This window comes from Tympanuchus pallidicinctus, unplaced genomic scaffold (genome assembly GCF_026119805.1).
Source record: "Tympanuchus pallidicinctus isolate F22 unplaced genomic scaffold, pur_lepc_1.0 scaffold16, whole genome shotgun sequence".
In the NCBI taxonomy this organism is placed as follows: Eukaryota; Metazoa; Chordata; class Aves; order Galliformes; family Phasianidae; genus Tympanuchus; species Tympanuchus pallidicinctus.
In genome coordinates, this window is record NW_026294679.1 from 15,389,015 (window position 1) to 15,411,016 (window position 22,002).

The 22,002-nt window shown below is 37.8% G+C and overlaps 1 protein-coding gene across 1 annotated transcript in view; it reads right to left on the reverse strand.

The window, feature by feature from the left end:
• Window positions 1–4,303: 4,303 nt before the first annotated feature.
• Window positions 4,304–22,002, reverse strand: part of TNKS2 (tankyrase 2) — a 28,976-nt gene continuing 11,277 nt past the window's right edge. The window contains exons 10-27 of the mRNA XM_052677243.1: window positions 21,448–21,539; window positions 21,283–21,361; window positions 20,082–20,253; window positions 19,305–19,384; window positions 18,730–18,875; window positions 18,157–18,322; window positions 17,644–17,863; window positions 17,195–17,304; window positions 16,356–16,544; window positions 15,374–15,626; window positions 14,634–14,716; window positions 13,931–14,051; window positions 13,106–13,203; window positions 12,624–12,698; window positions 11,517–11,622; window positions 10,019–10,205; window positions 8,896–9,052; window positions 4,304–8,589 (exon numbers count right to left, since the gene is read on the reverse strand). Of these exons, the coding sequence (XP_052533203.1) occupies window positions 8,527–8,589; window positions 8,896–9,052; window positions 10,019–10,205; window positions 11,517–11,622; window positions 12,624–12,698; window positions 13,106–13,203; window positions 13,931–14,051; window positions 14,634–14,716; window positions 15,374–15,626; window positions 16,356–16,544; window positions 17,195–17,304; window positions 17,644–17,863; window positions 18,157–18,322; window positions 18,730–18,875; window positions 19,305–19,384; window positions 20,082–20,253; window positions 21,283–21,361; window positions 21,448–21,539 (2,397 nt within the window). The 3' untranslated portion in view covers window positions 4,304–8,526. The remainder of the gene's footprint in view (window positions 8,590–8,895; window positions 9,053–10,018; window positions 10,206–11,516; window positions 11,623–12,623; window positions 12,699–13,105; window positions 13,204–13,930; window positions 14,052–14,633; window positions 14,717–15,373; window positions 15,627–16,355; window positions 16,545–17,194; window positions 17,305–17,643; window positions 17,864–18,156; window positions 18,323–18,729; window positions 18,876–19,304; window positions 19,385–20,081; window positions 20,254–21,282; window positions 21,362–21,447; window positions 21,540–22,002) is intronic.

The following is a 22,002-nucleotide window of genomic DNA, read 5'->3' on the forward strand; positions in this document are numbered from 1 at the left end:
CTCCCCTCCGCTCTATTCTCTCGCAGCCCTCAGCAGACATTGAGGCAAACTGAAGGCCCTATTGAGAGCAGGGCCTGATGTCATCCCACCCAGCGAGGGGCCAATGAGCGCGCTCCCGCGGCCGACACAGCCAGCCAGAGATGTGCATATCAACGGCATCTTAATAGCTTCTGGGGGCTTTTGAAATCTTTATTAGTCCATGGTAAACAGCAGAGGTAATGTGACGGTTTGTTGCAATGAACCCATAGCCAACAACTTGACAGTGCCTCAGTCATGCAGCAGAACAGCAGAACAGCACCAGCAAACAAACAAAAAAATGCTTTGATTTAAGAAGTTATTGTAGATCTAAGGGAGACAGGGTCTCCCATCTCTCTGGAAGATGAAGGCAGTTCTACAGTGAAGGCCAGCTGTGTGCAGGACACACACGTGGGGACAACACAGCACTGGGCCACCAAGAGGCCTTGGGCTGACTCTTTCTGAGAGCACCAGGCTGGCAGAGGTAGCCCAAATTGCCTGGCGCTGCTTCCAGCAGGACATGAAGCCCCTACATGGCCAAGCCATGCTAGCCAGCTCTGGAGAACAGACATCATCTAACTTTAAATTGGGATGGAAGTGAGTGCAAAAGCTGGAGTGGGGGGATCAGAAGATGGTGCTAGAAAAAGTGGTTATTTCCTGAAGATGAATAGCTAATTTGTTTTTAGTGTTACGCATCCAGGTAAGGGCTAAGTACATACGATTACTATTTGTAAGCTTTGAAAGGTGATATGTTGTGCACCATTTTTTTTGTGCACCTTGGAAATCCCTTTCACCACATGTTCATGCAATGAACTCAAGCTATCTCTCACTGGCAAGCCAAGGCTGAGGAGCATTGCTTATGCCATCAGCCCCAGCAGAAGCTGGCCTTACAGTTGAAAGAGCCAGCCTTGTCCTTCTCCTGTCTTTTTTCTCTTCCCTGTTTGTTTTGTTTTGTTTTGTTTTGTTTTGTTTGTTTTTTTTTAATGTCAGCTCAAGTGTTTATGCACCTCTATTACAAACAAGATGAGGGATCCAACCCAACTTAAAGGGTGAGTGAGCTTTCAGCAGGGAGATCATCACACAGGAGATGAAATGAGGGTCCAAAGCCAGGCAAGCATGGCTTTCAGCAACAGAACTGCTGAAAACTCTGAAAACTGTAAGTTTACAGCATAAAAGCTGTTCAGTCTTACAACTGAAGGTGATTAGGAGTTCACAAAGATCCATTCATTTATCTTTCCGTAAACCTAGTCTGAAGAAAGAGTGATTTGAAATTAGCTAACAGCAGCATGTCCCTTAGCATCACCAGACAGAATCAGACAGAACAATCAAGGTGACCCAGTGTAGCTTCCATATTCCGCACGCACATTTCCTAGTGGCTGCAGAAAGACTGATGCCACAGTCATCAGAGAAACAGGACTTGGGTTGTGTCACTCAGCAGTGATCAGATAAACTCCCTGGAAGACAAAAAGATGGAGCAGCAGGTCTGACAATGGAGAGATTTGCTTATCACTTGTATTACAGGAGCACCTGAAGGGCTTACCTGCATACATCTGAGTAGAGACAGTCCTTATGCCATAAAAAATTTGCAACCCAAGAAGAAAACATGGGAAGAAAGCAGGTACAAAATGCTTTTTTTTTGAGGCAGCTTTAAGGTGTTCTAATAGATTCTCTCTGAGTTCTCTGATGGCAGGCTTGGATGGGACAGCTTACGATCAGAAAAAAAAGAAAAAAGACTATTTGGAATTGGAAAACAAAGCGGGATTGCTACTCCAAATGTCTGCATAATCTGTTCTTTTGTCAAGAAAACCCACAGTAGGCTGTAGTGAAAAGTATCAAAAACTGTCATTATAGACAGGCAGCAGAAACGCTCAGTTCACCATCATACTGCCAAATGAAATACTGGTGCTACATAAAAGGCAAAACAGATATACTGGCGCTTAACAGCAAGATGAAATGGTTGCGCATTAAACTTCATGTGGGGACACAGCCTTCTACTATTTTCTTTAATACCTGCAGTTACCTGGCAGATGCTTTTGGCAGCTGTTCCTGGGCCCCTCCCAGAAGTGCTGACCATTTTGTGGAGCAAGGCACCAAGTTTTGGAGCATCCCCACTCCCTCATTGCAGCAAAGAGGCACAATCATCTGCTTTTGACTTCTGGTTCTAAAGATCACCAAACATTTGAAATCTTTGTTACAGAGAACTGATAGCAGTTCTGTTCTCCTCATCTCTGTAAATGCTCTGAATTGCATTTTCTGGGCTCAGCTTGGGTCAGATCTCTCTTTAACTCCTAGCAACAACTTCAGTGTTGCTCTGATAAAAGGTCATTCAAGTTGATGCATACGTGTGCACACACATGCAAGCTCATCCCCAGTGAAGCACATCTTTCCTCAAGTGAAATTAAGTTTACTGCAACTGCTGCTGCTGCTCTTGATTAAGATTTTAACTGGAAGAAGTCAGACCAAGAGGTATGATTTCTACCAGGTCTCTTAAACCAACACATCTGTGTCACTGCCAACAGCAACTGAAAAATAGCAGGATGTAAAAGGGAGAAAGCCCCTCACCGAAATCTATTAAAATGAGCCACGAACACAATGCCAATGTGGAAAGTCAGGGGATATGCAAATGCCTGCATGTCCCAGAAACCCTAATCCTATCAAGAATGCAGAAGATGTTAATTTGACCATCTTTCACAGCTCATAAATCTATCTGTAGCAAAGCCAGGCTGCCAGATGTCATCAAGTAGCACTTCTTTGATGCTGGCACTTTCAGCATAGATGCTGATCATGCCTCAGTAAAGACCAATAGAGAGCATTGTATGTGTGGCCTTGAGAGCAGCTTCTCACATTTTGCTACAATAGGGGAAAACAGTGGGAAATGTGAATGACTGATTGTCAGAACTGGTGGTCTCCCTTGTGCTGCTTTCCACATACAGATCTATAGATTTCCCATTCGTTTTACAGCGTTAATATGCAGATTACTCTATCTTGTTCTTAACAATTAGTGGTATGTGCTTCTCAACTTAATTTCTTGAATTCTAAACTATAAGTACAAGTGGAGATAGTTCCCTTCATGGAGGCAGATACCTCTTACTCTGAAGCTGCTTAAAACACCTAACAACTTTGGCATGATCTTACTTTCATGCTTTTAACATCAAGAATAAAAATATCCTACTTCAAAGCAAGTACAGTTCTCAAAATCAAAGAAAAACATACACACATTTATCCTACTCAAATACAAAGTTGAAAATTGCCCATTGCAATTTAGGTTCTTTATTATCAACCCAGATCAATTTATTTTGCTTTCACAGGTGTGTACAGTAAAGAGCAACAGCAGCTATGTTTGTATGAAAGCCATCCATGTTACTCCTAGGTAAGAAACTTCCTTCCATCCAAACTGGAATGCCTTTCAGCTTCTCACTGGATCTTATGGCTCTCTGAGCTCTGACTGAAACACCTTGGTATACAGCTCAGCTGGAAAAATAAACCAGGCTCAGTTACAGAGAACGCTGCAGAGAAACAACTGGGAAGACAGGAATTCCATCAATACAATTTCAGGCTGACTGCTATCTATAGGTGATGGAAATTACACTTTATGTAGGACTCGTACATCCCTGCCACATGCCATCAGACACAGCCTGCTGAGCCCCCGGGGCTGAGCTTGGGACATGCCATTCCAGCCAAGCCGTGTGCACAGCCTTTTCTCTGCAAGGCCACGCTCTGAATCCTGGTCTGACCTCCATGTAGTAATGATAACAGAGCAATGCTTGTTACTCCTCTTCAGGTAGCACTGTTAAAAAGTGCACTTGGAGGGAACCTACCCAGACTGAGTACAAATAGATAAAGGAATTCCACTACGTTGAAAGAGATAAGCGCTATGAAAAAGAAGAAATCAGAATAAATTTTTCAAGCTATATGACATATGCCATTAATTTGCTTGGGAACTCCTGGTTATGTTTTACCTTCAGAATTAGATACAAAAGGACAAGTACATTGTGCCTGAGTTTGTTCCAGTTCACAGCTATACAGTATCTTTGTTGCTAAATTAATAAATACAGTCCTGATTACTTTTTTCTGAAAATACTGAAATTCTGAGACAAACACGTGGGATTTTATCCTGCTTACTTATATGAGAACATTCGTTAATCTAAAACCAGGAATCTGCTCAGCAAGTCCAACCCTGCTGTCGTAGCAGTGTTCCAGTCAGGCAGACAATGAACCACCAAATCCCCCAAACCTGCGCTGCAGAGTCAGTCCAGTGAAGGAGACATTTTAAACATTATTTTAAAAATAGTTTTAAAATGAAAATATGTTATTTATTGATATTACAATAAAGCATCTGTAATACATAATTCACCCTACTACACAATTAACAACATTTAAGCTATTAATTGCACAACACTATATCATTACTTCTTCTTCTTCTTCCTGCAAAAGTAAACATAACCCAAACTTGATACACAAAGCATTTAAGTCATACACTAAGTTAAGTCCTTTTTCAAAAAGCTGGTGGTTCTGGGAGAAGGGAGGGCTCAGGAGGCAGGCAGTGGGCACACCTAATGCAGAACACTTTGCTTGCAGCAGGTTCTTGGCTATTAAAAGCTGCTATGCGTATAATGTGAGACTCTTGTATCTCTTGCAAATTGTTTTCATGATTTCACTATGCCTCCCAGACTACTTCCATCCAGTGGTATACAGAGTAAGGGTGTGAGCTGCTGCGCTGTTTTGACTGGCAGTTGTCTCTGATACTGCTTACCAAACAATCCTTTTAAGAACTACTACTCAGGATGTTTGCTTTCAGGCTTTGAATCCTATTTAATTTGCTTGCATATGTTACTTCCCAGGTCTAAAGTGATGGTTTTGAATTGGCTGCAATTTTCTCCTTACAACTACTTGAGCTCTTAACAAGAGCTGCTATTTTGAAATCCCTGTAATGTCTATGCATCAACATTTATTTGCCATTTCGACTCAAAAATGAGACAGAAATAACCTTAACTTCATAGCACCCTTACAATTTGCATTTCTTTCTTCAAAGGCAGCGTCTCTCTCCCCTCCTGTCTTCTCTGTTATCAACCTTCCCCTTTTCAGAGCAGAACACATTAACTCCAAACCAGTCATCTACGTGCTTTTTCTCTTTGTCTTGCTCTCTGTTCTGGCCGCCTGCAGCTTTTCCTGGTCACCTGGGGAGGCACACAGCCAGAGTAAAAATCCCCTCCCTGTGCTGCTCCAGAGCACCGTTCCCCTACGGGGCAGCAAGAGGCACGTGCCCCTTGTGCACCTTCAGCTACAGCACTGCCCCCACTGCCACCATCCTCAGCCACTGCAGCTCCAGTGTTATTGTTCCTCTGTAGTGAACGAGGTAAGGGAAAAAGCATGTGTGTGCATGCTCAAAAATACACATGTACAGGCACACACAGTACGATGCTTAATGGGGAAGTTCAGGGTAGAAAAGACAGGAGCAACTCCTTTTATACAATCTACTCCACTCAAAATCAGTGTCAACACAGCTCTTGAACACTGGACACACACTGCATGGATAAATCTTAGTTTTCAGTTACATACAGCAGAAGAGTCTTCCCAAATTGTTTCTGAGAACTGAACTCTTACTATGAATATAGTTTTGAAAAAAATTAACGTTTTCAATTTCTTTAGTTGAAGCAGTTGTTTTTACACTAATTACTTTACAAAATGCAGAATGGAAAGTTAAATTTACTTTGTTTGCTTCTGGTAACAACCCAGATAGGCAAAGTTTTCAGAAATGATTTTCTTTGTAATTTTATTCCCAAGATACCTTAAGGAATTTCATCACCTTCTGTCTTACTACAGATTTACTCTCCTGCCATCTAGCGATCGCCTCTGTCTACACCTTCTGTTCAAGTCTGGTTTTGGAAATCACCCACCACACAAACACTCCTACTGAAAGAGAACTATTTACTTAGTGCTATCAGTAAGTTGTTTATCACACTGCTACCAATACGCTAACCTGAAAGGTCCAAGTTTTCAGGCTACTCTTCATTTTATAGAAGCAATTCGAGGCCATTTTCTTCCAGCTTAGGACCAGATAATGCAGTTTTAAATGTGTAATAAATGTAGATGGAAGCTTCAGCTCACTAAAACATCTGCACTGTCAGCTAAAGCAGTTAGTTATACACCAAACTACAAGTTTCCACAGTATTTACAGGTTTTTGTCCACGCTTCTCTAATGCAATTAATTTCCCCTCTGCTAATGCAGTTTGTTAAACTGTCTTGCATGCTAACATTCAAAACGATGGGTTGACACACTACATCTATAATTACTCATGCTACCAGAAAACCGGTGAATTAAGTTTATTTAGTGTTAAATGAATATGGAATGTTATACAGTACATGTAAAGACACTTTAGGATGAGTAAAGCAGAACTAATTGCACACGAGATTAAAGATTCACCTCAATAGTCAATATTATCAAATCATTACAGCTTCCATCTTCAGAGTGCAAGGTATGTCATGCAAAAAAAACCAAAAAACAACCAAAACAGCTCAAAAAATCCCCAAACAGACAAAACCAGTGTTGTGGTACCACTTAAATCTATCATACCACAATATTTTACAAGACATTAGGTGATCATTCATAGAGAATGAAGCATTGTAGTAATAACAAAGAAGCTTTAAACATACTTAACAGGTTTTGCATGAACACCAATTCCAGCGTTACTACACCAAAGGAACAGGCAACATGCTGGGAAAAGTACCTAAAAATCAAAGCCTTTTTTATTCATAGCCAATGTTACTTTCTGCAAGAGATAAGTTATGCAATCTTATTACTCAGATTCCCCACATAACTGGGTAAGATTCAATACATTTTTACATAGAGCATAATCACATAACCACCACATCAGCAAGACGTTTTCATTATCTTGACCAGTTACTACATTTAAAACCATGGTATGATAACATGGCCAGCAACCAAACTGTCTTCCGGGACACTACGCTGTGTGCAGAAATATAAAACAACTCAAACGTACTCCTAACCACGTTAAAAACAAACGAACTCTGATCGGTATTTACATATTTTTGAAATACGTAGGCAAAAACTGCAGATGGAAAAGAAGTAGAATACACATGAAAGCTATGAGAGGGCCGACCGAACCCATCAGCGCATTCAATAACCCTGAACGTGACCTGGCACGGGGCGATACCTTTGGTGTTCCTTTTCCACAGCAGTGCCTTAGCAGAGGACCGTGGGCAGCCGTCACCACGGGAGAACCGCAGGTCCCACTTCTGCGCTGCTCATCCAGCAGCCTGAGCACAAGGGCCCTGAGCTGTGCCTCCATCAGCTCCACTCACTCAGAAGCACTGCAGGCAAGCACGCTTCTAGACAAGTGCTTCAACTGCAGCTTGAACATGAACATGGAAGAAACACAGGAGACGACGTGATGGTTTCAACATTTCCACCTTGCAATACTCACATCCTGAGGGCACTAACAAGGAGATGCATTTAGCAAAATAATCATATGGAGAAGGCCAAGCTGCCACCCTCACATTAGGAATGAACCATTTAACTTCCAGGCTTAAATGGAAGCAAGAGGAACTCGAGACAGACCTCCTTGAGGTTAATTTGCCAACTACATTCAAGGAAAATAATTTATTAAAACTAACTTGCAAGGTCTACTAGCCTTGAAGTGAGGATACAGCTCAACTATCGCTACAGTTAAATAAAAACTTCAGAAGACATTTTACAGAAATAAAAATACGAGACTCTAGTAAAGAGGTGGAAGAACATCCTAGCATTCAGCTGGAATATTTTCATAGCCTATCGTTCTCAGGAATGTATATTTCATAAATAAAACTACAGAAAAAAATTTGAATATTCAATCTAAAGTTGGCTATTTCTAAACTTCTTCACATAAAATTTGTTTTCTCTCCCCCAAACAAATTATAAACCCTGAAAAAAAATTGGCTTTTCAAATCTATTGTGCATAAGCAAACAGATGAACAAACCAACATTTGGAAAAAAAACCATTTTGTACAAGGTTGCAGTTCTAGAACACTTATATTACAAAGCAATGTAAATAAATACCAAGCTAGTACAAAAGCTCTTATTTACAGTTTTACAAACGGAAACATTTTCAGTGTAAATGCAGTGTTTTAAAGAACACAATATTAGTAAAATGATTTCCTGTATAGAGCATTATAATTTCTGTTATATTTCAACGCAGTATTGTATAAAACCATTGTTTCAAGTTAATTTTTGTTTTAATTTAGTACAGGCAAACCACAGTTTACGCCTGGAATGGTGTCTGTTAAAGTGCTGAAAAAGAGGACAATTCTGAAATTTTAGAAAAACATACTATACATTATTAAAGCTTTATCAAGTCAAAAACGGCAGATTTTATTCACATTTGCTACCACACCACCTGTGGATGGAAGATTTTTTTTTTTTTTTTTTTTTCCAACAACTCATTGCAGTTAACAGGATGGCAGACATTGGTATCTTCACATCCAAGTCTGATGGTTTCTCAAATGTAATTTGTCTTAAGCTTCAGTGGTGGCTTCAGGTTTCATGATCTGGTAAGTAATCAAGTATTCTGGATAAGCCTGAAAGAGTAACACACATTCTTTATTAAGTTTACATTTTCTGGATACATTCAGAACATTTGTAAAAGAAAAAAATATGTCTATTGTCAAAGAAAAAGACAAAATGCCAAATGGCAGAATGCCTCAAGTATTCAGACAACAAAGAAAATTCACTTTCAGCCACAGCTAGAGTTTAAGACAACAGCTATTTCTACCACACAGAGTGAAAACAACACAACAAAAACAAAAAAGACCCCACAAAAGGCAACATACTACACTGCCTTAAAAAAACAGAGTCTGAAAATCCAAACCAAAAAAGCAACTTGCCTGCTCCCCTCTGTAAATGACATATTCTGCCAATGCCAGTCCATTTACACTGGGTCGCCCAGTAACTGAGTGATGTCCAGGGGGAGAATGGGCCATTTTCATAGCACTGAACTGCAGGAAAGACTTGCCCAGTGTTACACGACAAAACAGCAACTGCCTGTGTTGAAAGGGAAAAAAGGATCATGACTAAAGAATGCTTGTATAGCACTAGAAAGACTGCCTTTGTAATTTTAAACTGTTGCTTGAGAGCTGCACACTTTATGAACACTTCAGGTATTCTCCGTAGTTTGCAAAATTCTGAAATTTTGTTTGGAAGGACAAAAGTTATGGCATCTTTGCAAAAGTTCTTCCATCTGAGAAAAGGGCTGTTAATAGCAAACAAATACTTACTGAACACAGTGTGCTTAACAAAGCACTCAAGATTTTTCACTGAGCTTTCCCTCCCCTCCCCTTTTCCATTTTAATTTTCTATGGGTCCCCGCTCTCAAATTATTCATGCTAACATCATAGTTCCCTGATGCTCTAACATTAGATTTCTATCTAACAGCCTGACTAAACTGACATTCTCTAGACTTCAAGAAGATTCTTATTTTTATTTGAGAGTACCAGAAAATGGTAACAGTATAAAGTGAATATGGGTACAGACTCAAGGATTTAAGGGGATTTAAGAATGCTGGTAGTATCAGAGATTGCATAAATCCATGCCTATATTTTATCATCTGAAGCAGCAGTGACATGAGATGATCTCTTCCAAAGCGCCAAATTGTTCCTCAATACAGCACCTGAGCATCATTGAGTTTTTCCTGTCTCTGTGACAGATGATCAAATGGGCAGCACACTGATAGTGCTACATTTTTCACACAAGCAGCTAGCAGACCCTCCTTGCTCTCTAAGTCTGATTTTTAAGAGCAAAGTCTTGGTTATATACAATGAAGATAGCTGAAGGTTCTGTAATACAAATATCAAGGTTGTTTAATCATCTCTGCTAGGCTCAGTGTATAGCAGTGCTAAAAAGGCCTCATTACCAAGGAAATCTTTTCCCACAGAATCTGCTAATTTGCACACCGTGTTGTAGACCAGCAAATCAAGATTGGATTCTTTTATGTAAAAGATCATAACTTACCTATGGCAAACATAACAGGATCTGTCTTTGTGAATTGGACATCCAGTGCCACCTCCAATCCCATACACATATTGATTGCTTTTGGAAGAATTTTCAGCAAAATAAATCCCAGCTCCAAACATGCCACCTATATAAGCATGTCTTTCATCAAAGCCTTTGTGAATGATTGCATTCACAAACGGGGAGCCTAAGAGAAGGGAAGTAAAATATTTAAAGTACACCACATAGAAATTTGTAACAACTTTACTATCATCTCCCAACTTTTTTCTTTTCAGTATCCCATTTCCTCACACACACAGCGAAATCTATCTCCAGAAATTCCGAGCTCCAATTTACAGGACCAGTTTGCTAAAGATCTTATGCAAGGGATAGGTGCTGAAAGGTGTCAGCTTATCATGTATTTGCAAAGGATAGTATCTCAAATAACTTGCTACAAGAGAAAGCTCAGTGAATCTGCATTCCCTTCAGCATGGCTTCGTATCATAGATTCTGGTCTGCGCTGCTACACAAATCCCATTTTCTTCTTAATAAGTTGCACTTAAAAAAGAAGTTAAAAAATAGACTCCAAACAAAACTGTGCAGCAATTGTCAAAAGCTGTTTGTCTCTCCAGCATTCTTTTTCCCTATTTACTTGCAACCAATGGTCATAACATTTAGATTTCAAAAATAACCTATTAAAAAGTTAGACTCTGGATCTTGAGATGCATTATATTCTTTAATTCTGAAAAAGAATGTATTCTTTTAGTAAGCTTTCATACCACGGTATGAACATGAGGGAATTTTTAGAGAAAAGCTATTCTAAGAGAACATGGCATTTCAGTTATGTAAGGAGTTACAGTGAAAATAATCTCAAGTCTTTTCTATAAAAAAAGATCATTCCATCAAGAGGCTGGTTCCTCTTATGCAGGTACAGACCACAATCAAAAGACAGTATTTTGATCTCTGTCAGTCTGGGCAAGCAATAATTGCTGTTACTGCAACTTCCAAGAGTAACCTTGTGTTGGGAACTAAGTAGTTTTTTTCACTGTAGGAAAGCACAGTAGATGTATTTAATTTCTCTATCAGGACAAACTGCATAACTGCATGCAAGACATCTTACCACTAGCTTTGGTATAACCTTTATTTATTTATTCATCATTCCAGTAAAGGCTGTAAGAATTTAATTACTGGTTACACAAACAACCCCCACAGCTCACAGTAGAATAGTTTGATCCTTCATCACTTTCATCAAACAACCAATAACACTGTTCTGGTAACTTAATGAAGGATGAGGCATATTCCCTTAGCCTCTATTCGTTACAGCTAAAGTGTTTTCACTTAGAACTTCATAGTCTCCTGTGGGAGAAACATGGCTGAGGAAGTTTCAGAAGAAGAATCCAGTGCATTGTGTCTTAATAAAATGTTTGAAAAAAAATGTAATACATATATCCAACAGAAACCCTCCACTAAATAGCACTGACGGTTAGGTGAGTATCTAAGACACATTCCAACATCTCACCATGAAACAGCATCCTTTCATTAGCGTGGTTATGATTCTCTTCAGAGACCTCTTTCCTCCGGTGAGTATATCTTTCCCACAGCTTTTTGTTGCAGACTTTCTGAATCTGAAACAGTAAAAATATAAGTTTAATCCCCAAATTGAAAACCTGTGTTTACATGACAGATTTTTAACATACATTAGTTGTATCACAACACTTTAAAATGCTTAAAGAATACCTAAAGAATATTTCTTTCCTTAAAACTCAACAAAAAACAACAGAATTCTTTAATTTACCCTCACAAGTATTACTGCAGTATAATACTGAGTAAATACTATAAGTTTAATTAAGAATCAATTACTTTTAAACATCTTAAACCTTCTTAATTTGCATTTAGCAGGCCCAGTCACAATTATGCTGCAGTATCCCTCTGAGAATAGACAGATAAAGCCATCTAAATAAAGAAAAGTCTTCGTGGAAGACTTCTAGAATAATTAAGGTACCCTAAGCAAAGGTAGGGTGAGCAATAACAAAGCCTTGTGTGTGTAGACAGTGCATCTGTTTTATTACAGAAGTGTAATATTAGGTTAGCATAAAATCTGTATTTAAGAAATTAGCAACTTATTATTTTAACTAAAGCAACCATTTCTCCAGGAGAAAATGCAAACTGAAATTCTACTGAATTATTTAAACAAAGGTTGTCTACTTCCTGTTGCTTTAAGCTGCTTTGGATTTAAATCAAGCCATACTAGGTCCCTTCACTTCCATGCCTCAAAAGTTTTGTTTTCATTTCTTGTTTCCTGCTTTTCACTCACACTTCCTTAATGGAAGTAAGCCTTTGTTTCCTATGAAACCTTCTATATTTTTCTTCAGATATTCTGCAGTTTTCTGTGAGGTCCTTTTATGACAAATCTTTCTTTTTTTTTAATTTAATGTTTATTGACCTGTAAGTAGTTTTTCCCATATCATCCTACTCTTTGAATTTCCCTGGAGGATAATCTTTTCCCTGTGCATGTCTCAGAATGACACATCTCTTACAGAATTCAACAAATAAATGCAGAGCATTTTATGGACAAGTCAAGGATAATTTTGGCCAGATCACTTAGTCATGAAAACGTGACAGTCACCTTTAAAATGTTGTATCTATTGAAGACTCCCCCAGCATGTCCTCCATCTCTGTGCTCTCGGACAGTACTCTGCATCTGAGGATTTCAAATGAGAAAGATTGCCTTTATTCTGTTTGGACTACTGTTTCTTCATAACTGTCTTGTGCGATCACCATACTTTGCAAGGAAGTGACTTAAACACATGCCTTAACAGGCAGGCAATTGGTAGTATAGAATTTGTGTTACATGCAAGAGCTTTTCTATATTGTACAGTGTTAAAAACATGAGTAGCAGTAACAACATTACCAAGAAAAAAATACCAATCTCACGAGCACGGACTGGAATAGTGGTATAATTAAGATGGAAACTTGAAGTATCCTTATTGCAAGTTTCTTACTATACGTATAAGTATTAATCATACTTCAATTGTCTAGCAATGCCCTCTGGCCATATCAGTAGTGGAACTAACAAAAAATACTGAGAAGTTACAAAGAGAGGCATACCTCCTCTTCTACTGACTGAAACTCCTTATCTTCAGAGGAAAGATCTATGAGAAGAGTTCCGCTACTGGAGGTGTTTAGAGTCAGGTATGGGTTAAGTCCTGTGAATACAACAAAACATAGCAGCAGCTTCAGAAACTGCTTTAAGACTGCCAGTTTGGCATGATCACCATTAACACAGTTTTAAGAGATCCATTTTCTGAGAACACATTTTATAGGATGAAGACTTTTGCCAAAAATAAGGCAGCAAATATTTTCAATGATTTACACTGCCTTCCATCAGCAACGTATTTTTTTGAGGATGTCAAAGTGCCATCCTTCAAGCTGCTTTGCTGGTTTCGAACAAACTTTTTCAGTATTTCCTTTTATAACCCCTCCCTGTACATTACAATGAAAACACCATAAACGCCATCAAAGCATAGCAGTTGTGTTTGAATAGAGATTAAAATTATTTTTATTTATCTGAGGATACTTATCATTCATTCCATCCACAGGAATGAACATTTCAGACACATCAACCCATGTGCCTGTGCTTAGCCTGCTATTTCCAACATACATGACAAGGCAACTACGCATAAGCCACTGCCTGCTTGAGAGTTCATTTCAACATTAGGCAGTGGAAAAACATGGAACCTGTCCTTTTGCAGAGTCCCAGATAATCAGCCTGAAGTGTTTGCAACACAAACATACTTAGGTATAAGAGCAAGATACAGAAAATTAACAAAAGCACTGACAGACAACAATGTCACTGCCTGGGATAATCTGAGGTATTACTGAAACGGATTCTACAAAAGCAGTATTATATAATAACTTGAAACAAGTATATACCTTGCTGTCCAGAAATGAGTCTTTCAACTCCTTTAATGATTTTGTGCCTATGGCCGTAAGCATTAATTCCGATTTCCTTCAACTCTTTGTGTCCCATTTCAACCAACACATCAAGTGTTATCTAGAATGAGAGATAGATCATTTTTTGTACAACAGCATAAACAGAACAACACAGCTGCCAATGACAGCAGAAACATACAGCACAACTGCTGAGGCAAAAAGCGAGTAAGAAAATACATGCAACTTAGGACACTATTCTTGCCCTTAGCTCTGATTCAACTGTTTTCTCCAAACTTTTGTCTGCAAATAAATATGCTATGAAACACACAACCAAGCAACTGGTATCATTAGCAAGGATCATGTTTCTGACTGAGAAATAAACACAAATTTCTAATCAGTATGTACTACTATTCACCATGAATACCACTGAAAGGAAACAGAGCTATACTCTCAAACTGGTACACTCTTGTTCATAGGTCTTATATGCATACAAATATTCACACACACACGTATATGTATAAAATGCACATCAACATTAACATATATAAAAAATTCCGCAAGTATGAACCTTTCCTTCATTCCATTCCAAGTTGGAAACACTGACTTATTTTAAATATACCTAACTACACTACTCTAACCAGTCAATATTTATCGCCTTACTTTCTAACAGAGTATCTGGAAATAAGTGTACATACTCACTCACCTGTTCTCTCTCAAATATGTCAATTAGATGTTCAAGGCCAAGGTTCCGCACAAACTGATTTATGCTGAAATCTACACCTGAGACTGGATAGAAGAAAAACCTCAGAAGAAATATTCATGTATGTACTACATAACAAAATACAATCTTACTATCAGTGACAATTATGGGAAGTAAAGAAATTCCTGGCCTTGTGAAAATAGGAAATAAATGTGTCACTAACTAGTGACAACAATCAGTCAACCCTGACTCCATCATCTGTGCACATGTGCACACACACAGAAGTGGTCTTTTTGCCTCCATGAGATAAGCAGCAACCTACCAAATAGAAATGGATGTTCAAACAGCAAATATTTTGAGAACTAACACATTATAGAAGTAACCTGTTCAGAACATCTGGTCTAACCTTTCAGAAACTGGATAAAATTAGTTGTAAAACACTGCTTGGAATGGAGTCAAATTTCATCTGATTTCTCTTTTAAGACAGTTCACCCTTCTGAGTCTATATAGAAGAAAGAAAAAATCTTTTGAAGATACTCTGTAAGGAGAAAATACTAAAATCTTGTACTGCAAGATTTTTAGACTTCTGCTCTTCACTAATGACAGTGTAATGAATTGTAATGAATAGGGATATTGTGTATGTTCTACATCTCAGAAACTGCCTATATCTTTTGGGAAATTTCACAGAAGCATTCCATAATACAGTAGAAACTGTTACTCATTCCTAATTGAGAAAGTCTCACCTTCTTTTTTCTCCAGAACAGCAGCTCCCTCTGCACTGCTTGTACCAACAACCGATGGAAGTTCAGAAAAACTACCAGACAAATTGTCAAGACTACTTGCAGCAGACAGACTGGATGGACTGGATGGAACAGATGACAGGGGATCAGCTGTAGAACCTGCTGTCTGAGATACACTTATAACCTGAGGTTTGTAGCAAGATGGTAAGGCAGAAGGAGGCATTGCTGCTGTCAATAGTGCGCTGACATCATCTGCCTGAACATCAGAAGACAATTTATTAAAACAGAGGAACATTTTTACAGAGTTGTTTATCCTAAACGCATCATCATCATTCCAGACTTATTCCTAAGTATACTAAAAACCAAACAAATACATATTGGAAAACATATATTTTACAAGGCAATTCAACAAAAAGCTTTTATGCTAATAGCACAGACAATTCTGTAAGATGTTTATAAACACAAGTGGTAATAAGACAAAAAGTTTTCACTTCAATATTTCTCAAAAGCTTATAAGACAGTTAAATAAAACTGTTTGTAGGAAAAACTACCAAAAACTTCTATGTTTTTTTTTTTTTTTATTTTAGATTTTATGAAGTAAAATTTACTGTGGGTAACTTTGGATTGTATTATAAAACTTGGAGGGAGAGACAAGCCATCAAAGCCCTAACTGTCAGATAGTTTCCCAAATTCGTGTTGCTATAAAGTTTGCTTACATTTGATTACTACAATTTTTTTATTAGTTAAAAATCTAAGTATTAAATTAAGAGCATTAATTTATAAGCACAAATTCTTTTCTTGCTTTTTTCCCCTGCCTCATTTTGAAGTAAGCCTCAAGCAAGAAAATATTTAAAGGTTTAAAAATGCTCTACTAACATTCCCTGAAAGACACATATGAACAAGAAAACCCACAGTGAGAGTCATTTAAGGTAAGCCGCCACAAGAACCAGGTAAGAACAGATTTCCCAAGAACCCCAACACTTACAGTGACCAGGTCTAAAGGTGTTTGTCCTTCCTGGTTTTTCAGTGTAGGATCAGCCCCATGTGCCAGCAACAAGGCGCAAAGCTGAGTCCTTCCTTTCTGGGCTGCTTCATGCAAAGGTGTGAAAGCCCATTTGTCTGTAGCATTCACACATGCGTTATACTTTATAAGCAAAGCTGCCACATCCACATGCTGGAAAAATAAAACCATCAGGGGTGTATTCCAGTGTACTACCAAATATTAAGTTAACTCACAACTACTGCTGATAATTTCTCTGCAATTCTCATTTTGATTTTCCTTATGATGCATTTACTTTGCAATTACTATACAAGTTTTAAGATGAGGTGTTTTCTTCCTGACCTACTACATTCTGATAAAAGGCTAATATTCTCTTGTGGGGGAGGAAAAAACAACAACAACAACAACAACAAAAAAGGGACTACAACAGAATTCAAATCCAGAAGAATTAAAGACTTGATCCAAGCACAAAGATCCTGAGCTACAAACAACTAGTATCTCAACACCAGACTTGCTGGTGGAATCAAACTGGCACAGGTATAGAAATAAATTGTGGAACACCTTTTGAGTGGTTGACTTTGCATGTGTTCACATTCAGAAAACAACTCTGTCAATTCATACCATTGTTTTACAAATTCAAAGAATTGTTTGCATACGACAATAAGCTTGCTATGACTGAATTACTTATTTACTTTTTTATAAATAAGATTACGTTATAACTCAATAGCAAAAGCTTTTTGGAGAGTATTGGTCACAATGCTGTCACTGAAATGCACTGCTTATTTTTTTAGTAAGAAAATATCCTCAAAGTCCAACATATTTACCCCATAAGATGCAGCATTATGCAGAGGAATCAAACCTCCTTTATCCTGGGCATTCACATCTGCTCCATGCTGTAGCAGGTACTCTGCAACCTCCAAATTGTTGTAACCAGCTGGAAGGGTGCAAAAGGACAGAATGAATACAACATACCTTTAAAGACTACCTCAACAAGCTGCAGAGAATGATAATTCTCTTAAATTACTTGGAAGTTAATACGTCCCTTCCAGTGAAGGCAGTGCGTTGTTACAGAAGACAGCTTCCCACTTAAGGCTAACTGATTTTAAAACCTCTGTCAATATATGCCCAATAAAAGACCCTCTTGGGCTAAACAGAACAGGAAAACTGAAGGTAAACAGTCTAGAAGAGTGGAGAAACAGATGACTAATATGCATAGAATACTAAATTAAGGACTTTAGCTTACTAACCCTAACCAGTTAAACAGAACACTGACCTGCTAAATGGAGTGGTGTTGAATGCCGCCCTTGCGTGTCTCGACAGTTGACATTGTCAGGTGAACAGAGCTTTTTCACCCGAGCCAAACAACCTTTCTTAGCAGCATCTAGCAGAGCTGCATCTCCTCTAAGTAGGTCTTGAATATCAGTATCTCCATCTTTAACGAGGTCTAAAGGAGTATTTCCATCCCTGTTCTTCTTTGTGGGGTCAGCTCCATGCTGTGCACACAAAAAACAGGTGTTAAGCATGCACATACACAGAATAAATACTGTGCATCTCAGGAATCTTTCACCTTACTAAGCAAATATTTTCACACATTCTTGACTCCTTTGCAGAGAGCCTTCCACTTACTATGAAAAAAATAAATACACTTGCCAATAGTTGTCCTCCTATGGGAAATGTTTACCTCATTCATTTAGCAACCACAAACCAATCTGTCTAAGAAGTACAAGCACATTTCAGGCCGAATAAGAAACGTAAGAAAGCAACCTTTCTCAAGCATATGTAGTACCTGCAATAGGAGTTTGCAAATCTCGTATTTTCCTTTTGCTGCAGCTTCATGTAAGGGAGTAAACTTCCACAAGTCAGCTACATTGACAACTGCACCATGTTTAACAAGCAGCTCTGCAACCTCATAGTGACCATATGAGCAAGCATTATGTAAAGGAACAAGTCCTCTGGAAAACAAATAATAAAAAGGTTATCTTAAAAAAAAAAAAACAGAATCTCTTTTCACACACAGATATGAACCTAAAGCACAACATACCTTAAACAATTATAATAAAAACTCTTAAGAAAATTTACATTTTCCATTGTAGCTTATATGCATATATTGCATATATCTGCTACCAAAGTAGTATAAATGCCAGTAGCAGTGAATGAAAGTAAAAACAGAATAACAGTAACGGTCTCAAGTGCAAAATGTTTTTCTGGATATTCTAACAGTTTTGTTGCAACAGAAGCCCCCAGGAAAATAAAAGACTGACTGAAGAAAGGTGGGATGCACATCAGCTATCAAAAGACAGAAGTTCACAAACGTAAGTAGTAACAATAGCCATGAAAATATACAAGTGTGATTATTTACCCCTTATCTTTTGCATGCACATCAGCTCCATGCTGAAGGAGATATTCAACAACAGACACCCTGTTGTATCCAGCTGCAAAATGAAGTGGTGTAGACTGACGCCCTTCAATATCTCTGCAGTTCACACTCTGAACTGTACACAGTTTCTGTGAAACCCAACAGACAAAACATGAATCCCTGTATATGGTGTAGAAACATGCTAATTTGAGTCATAAAATGCTGTTATACGCACCCATTTCTGAAAAAACCTTTTTTCATTTTAAAAACTGTTTTTTAAATAGAAATATTACTTTTCATAGGTTGTATCCCCTGAAAAAATAATTACCTTCTCTTCCCAATCTCACATCTGTGACATACATACATTTTTAAAGTAAGAACTGAATGTAAATTCAGGAGGTGGAAAACATCAAAATTTTGTTATCCATAGTTTTTGCACAACAGAAAGGTTTTACCATGAATTGTAACTTTCATAAAGTAGTAAGAAAAGCTATTCATTTGTTTTTGTTTTTTTTTGGTGGGGGGAAGAAATGACAGGATGCAATTCCCACTTATTTTTGGGACAGATCTAAACTTACTTTAACAGTATCCACATCACCAGCCTTTGCAGCCTCCAACAACTGTCGATCTGCATCTGAATTACCTAGAGGGATACCTTCTGCAAAACAAGTGAGATTGTACATTAACTGTACATACTTGAAATAATTTAGGATAGGAAATAATTTCTGTATCTCAAGAACTTAAAGGAAGTCAAGGACTTAATGGAAAAAGCTATTCAACTATAGATTGGTTTTGTATTTTTTTTTAATTATGTACAGCTGTACCTATCTACAAGTGTTTAAAAAGTTGCCTACGGGAACATGATTCCTACCAATTTTAGAATGCTGCAAAACCAATTAAATATTCAGTTTCAGAATAAGACTAATCTGAAGATACTTACACATATAGTATCTAAACCTCAGTCATTAAAATCCACACAGCCTGTTGCCTCTGCTAGCAACTGCACAGCAACCATTTTTTTTTTCTTTTTAAATCCATTTTCTACTTACAAGACTGTACCCTCCCCTCCATATATCAGGACTTCTACAAAATGGTTCCAGGTGGCTTTACCGTTAAACATTCTGAGCAGCTCCAACAATCTGCACACCACTAGAGATTTAATCATACCTGTAAGCAGGACATCTCCATGCGCATGTGGTTATGGAATAAGAATTGAATAACTCAAGCCAGCTTTTACCTTCCACAAAAAGTACCTTTTTTGGTTTGTTCACTATTATTCCTTGACAGAACTCGAAATAGCAAGTAACTTGTTATCACATCACTTCCTAAACACATCTTGAATAAATCAGTTGTACCTTGCAGTAGCTGTTGCACACTTTCATTCCCCATTTGTAAGGCTGTAAAGCCCTGCAGAGATACAATGGAAGGATCACATCCAGAACTCAACAGCAACCTACAAGTCTGGAGGTGACCACAATGTGCTGCTCTATGAAGAGAGGTCTGGCCAAGGTTATCCAATGCATTAACCTAAAAATAAAACAATCTTTAGAATACATTCTTAAAGGAAATAGTAACAGCAAAACACTGTTTAAGCGTGTTGTTTCACAAGTATTCTCCCTACTTTGAAAATATGCTGAATGTTATTCTAATCAAAGGTCACGACATTTCAAAAAGGTAAGACACAGCCACAAACAACAGCTGTTCATAAAGTTATAACTGCACTTACAGAGGAAGAATAGACTCCTTTTAGAATCACGGGAATAATCACATGTGTGTAAACACGTGTGAACAGTGATGGCAGTTTTACCACATACAGATGTAGACTGTAATTTTCATTGTGCAGCACGCATCTTTTGTGCCAGTGTGTAAAGTCACTTTTATCTGCATTGGCTTAGAGCAGTCTTTCAGATTTAGGACTTTATAATAGTGTTTCAACCAAGGCAACCAACATTCAAAATTGTGTACTCAAAGCTTATCTGTACTTCCTACTGTCCCACTGCTTTTGATTATCACTTTGTAAACTTTACAGCAGGCCACATCCAAAAGCTGTATCCAAGTTTCCATATAGAAGAACTTAAAATACCAGTCTGGAACAACCCAAGCCCAAATTACAGAGCATCTCCTTTCTACATTCTCTTTTTGTGGAAATTTGGGTCAAAACACTGTACTGATGTAACATTTTGCTTTTACTGCACATGATAAAGTCTACCTGTTTTGCAGTTCTGAGTAACCTCTTGTTCGTGCATCTCCCATTTTTTTTTTAAAAAGCAGAGTATAATTTCTCCTTCTTGATAATACAGCAGGTAATAAGATACTTTATAAATTTTTAATAACATGAAAAGAACGATGTCTGCACATTTTATAAAATAGGACCAAAGACAATGTCTCTAAGTGCATAACTGCACTGCTGGATTGATAGTCTGTGTCTTACGGGTATAAATCTATAACTATCAAAACAAATTCAGTCAAGTGTCTACTCTGCTCTCCATTCTCGTGACAAGAAAAGACAAACAGAAATTAAATAACAAAAAGAAAAGTAAAAATATTAATTCATACCTTAGCTTCATGTTTCACAACTACTTCAACAACATCATTATGAGCTTTTTCTGATGCCACATGCAGAGGTGTCAAGAAGCTTTAAAGAAAAAAAAAAATGTGATTCAGAAGGTATTTGGCAAAATCTTCTAAACGAAAGTTTAGGATTCACTTGTAACCACTCACTCTTTTGTCTTTTCATTAATGTTAGCTCCTTTCCTCAGCAGCAATTCACATACTTGTTTTCTCTTAGGATATGGAGATGCAGCAGCACAGTGCTGAAAAAAAACAAACAAAAAAAACCAACAAACATTAAAAACCATTAATAACCAGTTACCAACACAAGGTTTTATTACTGACTAAGATCTGGTTGTGTGCAAAGTCAGCATAAAAAGAAATATACAAAGAAGCCTACTAATTTAAGGAGTTCCTTAAGAGATGAACTCTTTAGATTCATTCTAATACTTTTCCAAACTCTCAAAAGATTTTAAGCTTTACAAAGCTGACACATCTAACTTGCTAATACTAAAAATTAGAGCAGTCTATAGAAGAGAATTTATACAACGTAAGTAAAAGAGGCAATTTGTATTAGTCTTAACATTACTCTTAAACAACTTTTTTTTTTTTTTTTTTTTTTTTTTAAATTCTAGACACTGGTCTGAATTATACAAGTACACTGTTTAACAATGCAACTGAGCCCTCAAGCATTGCCTACTACGTTTAGGTCAGTCACGATACATG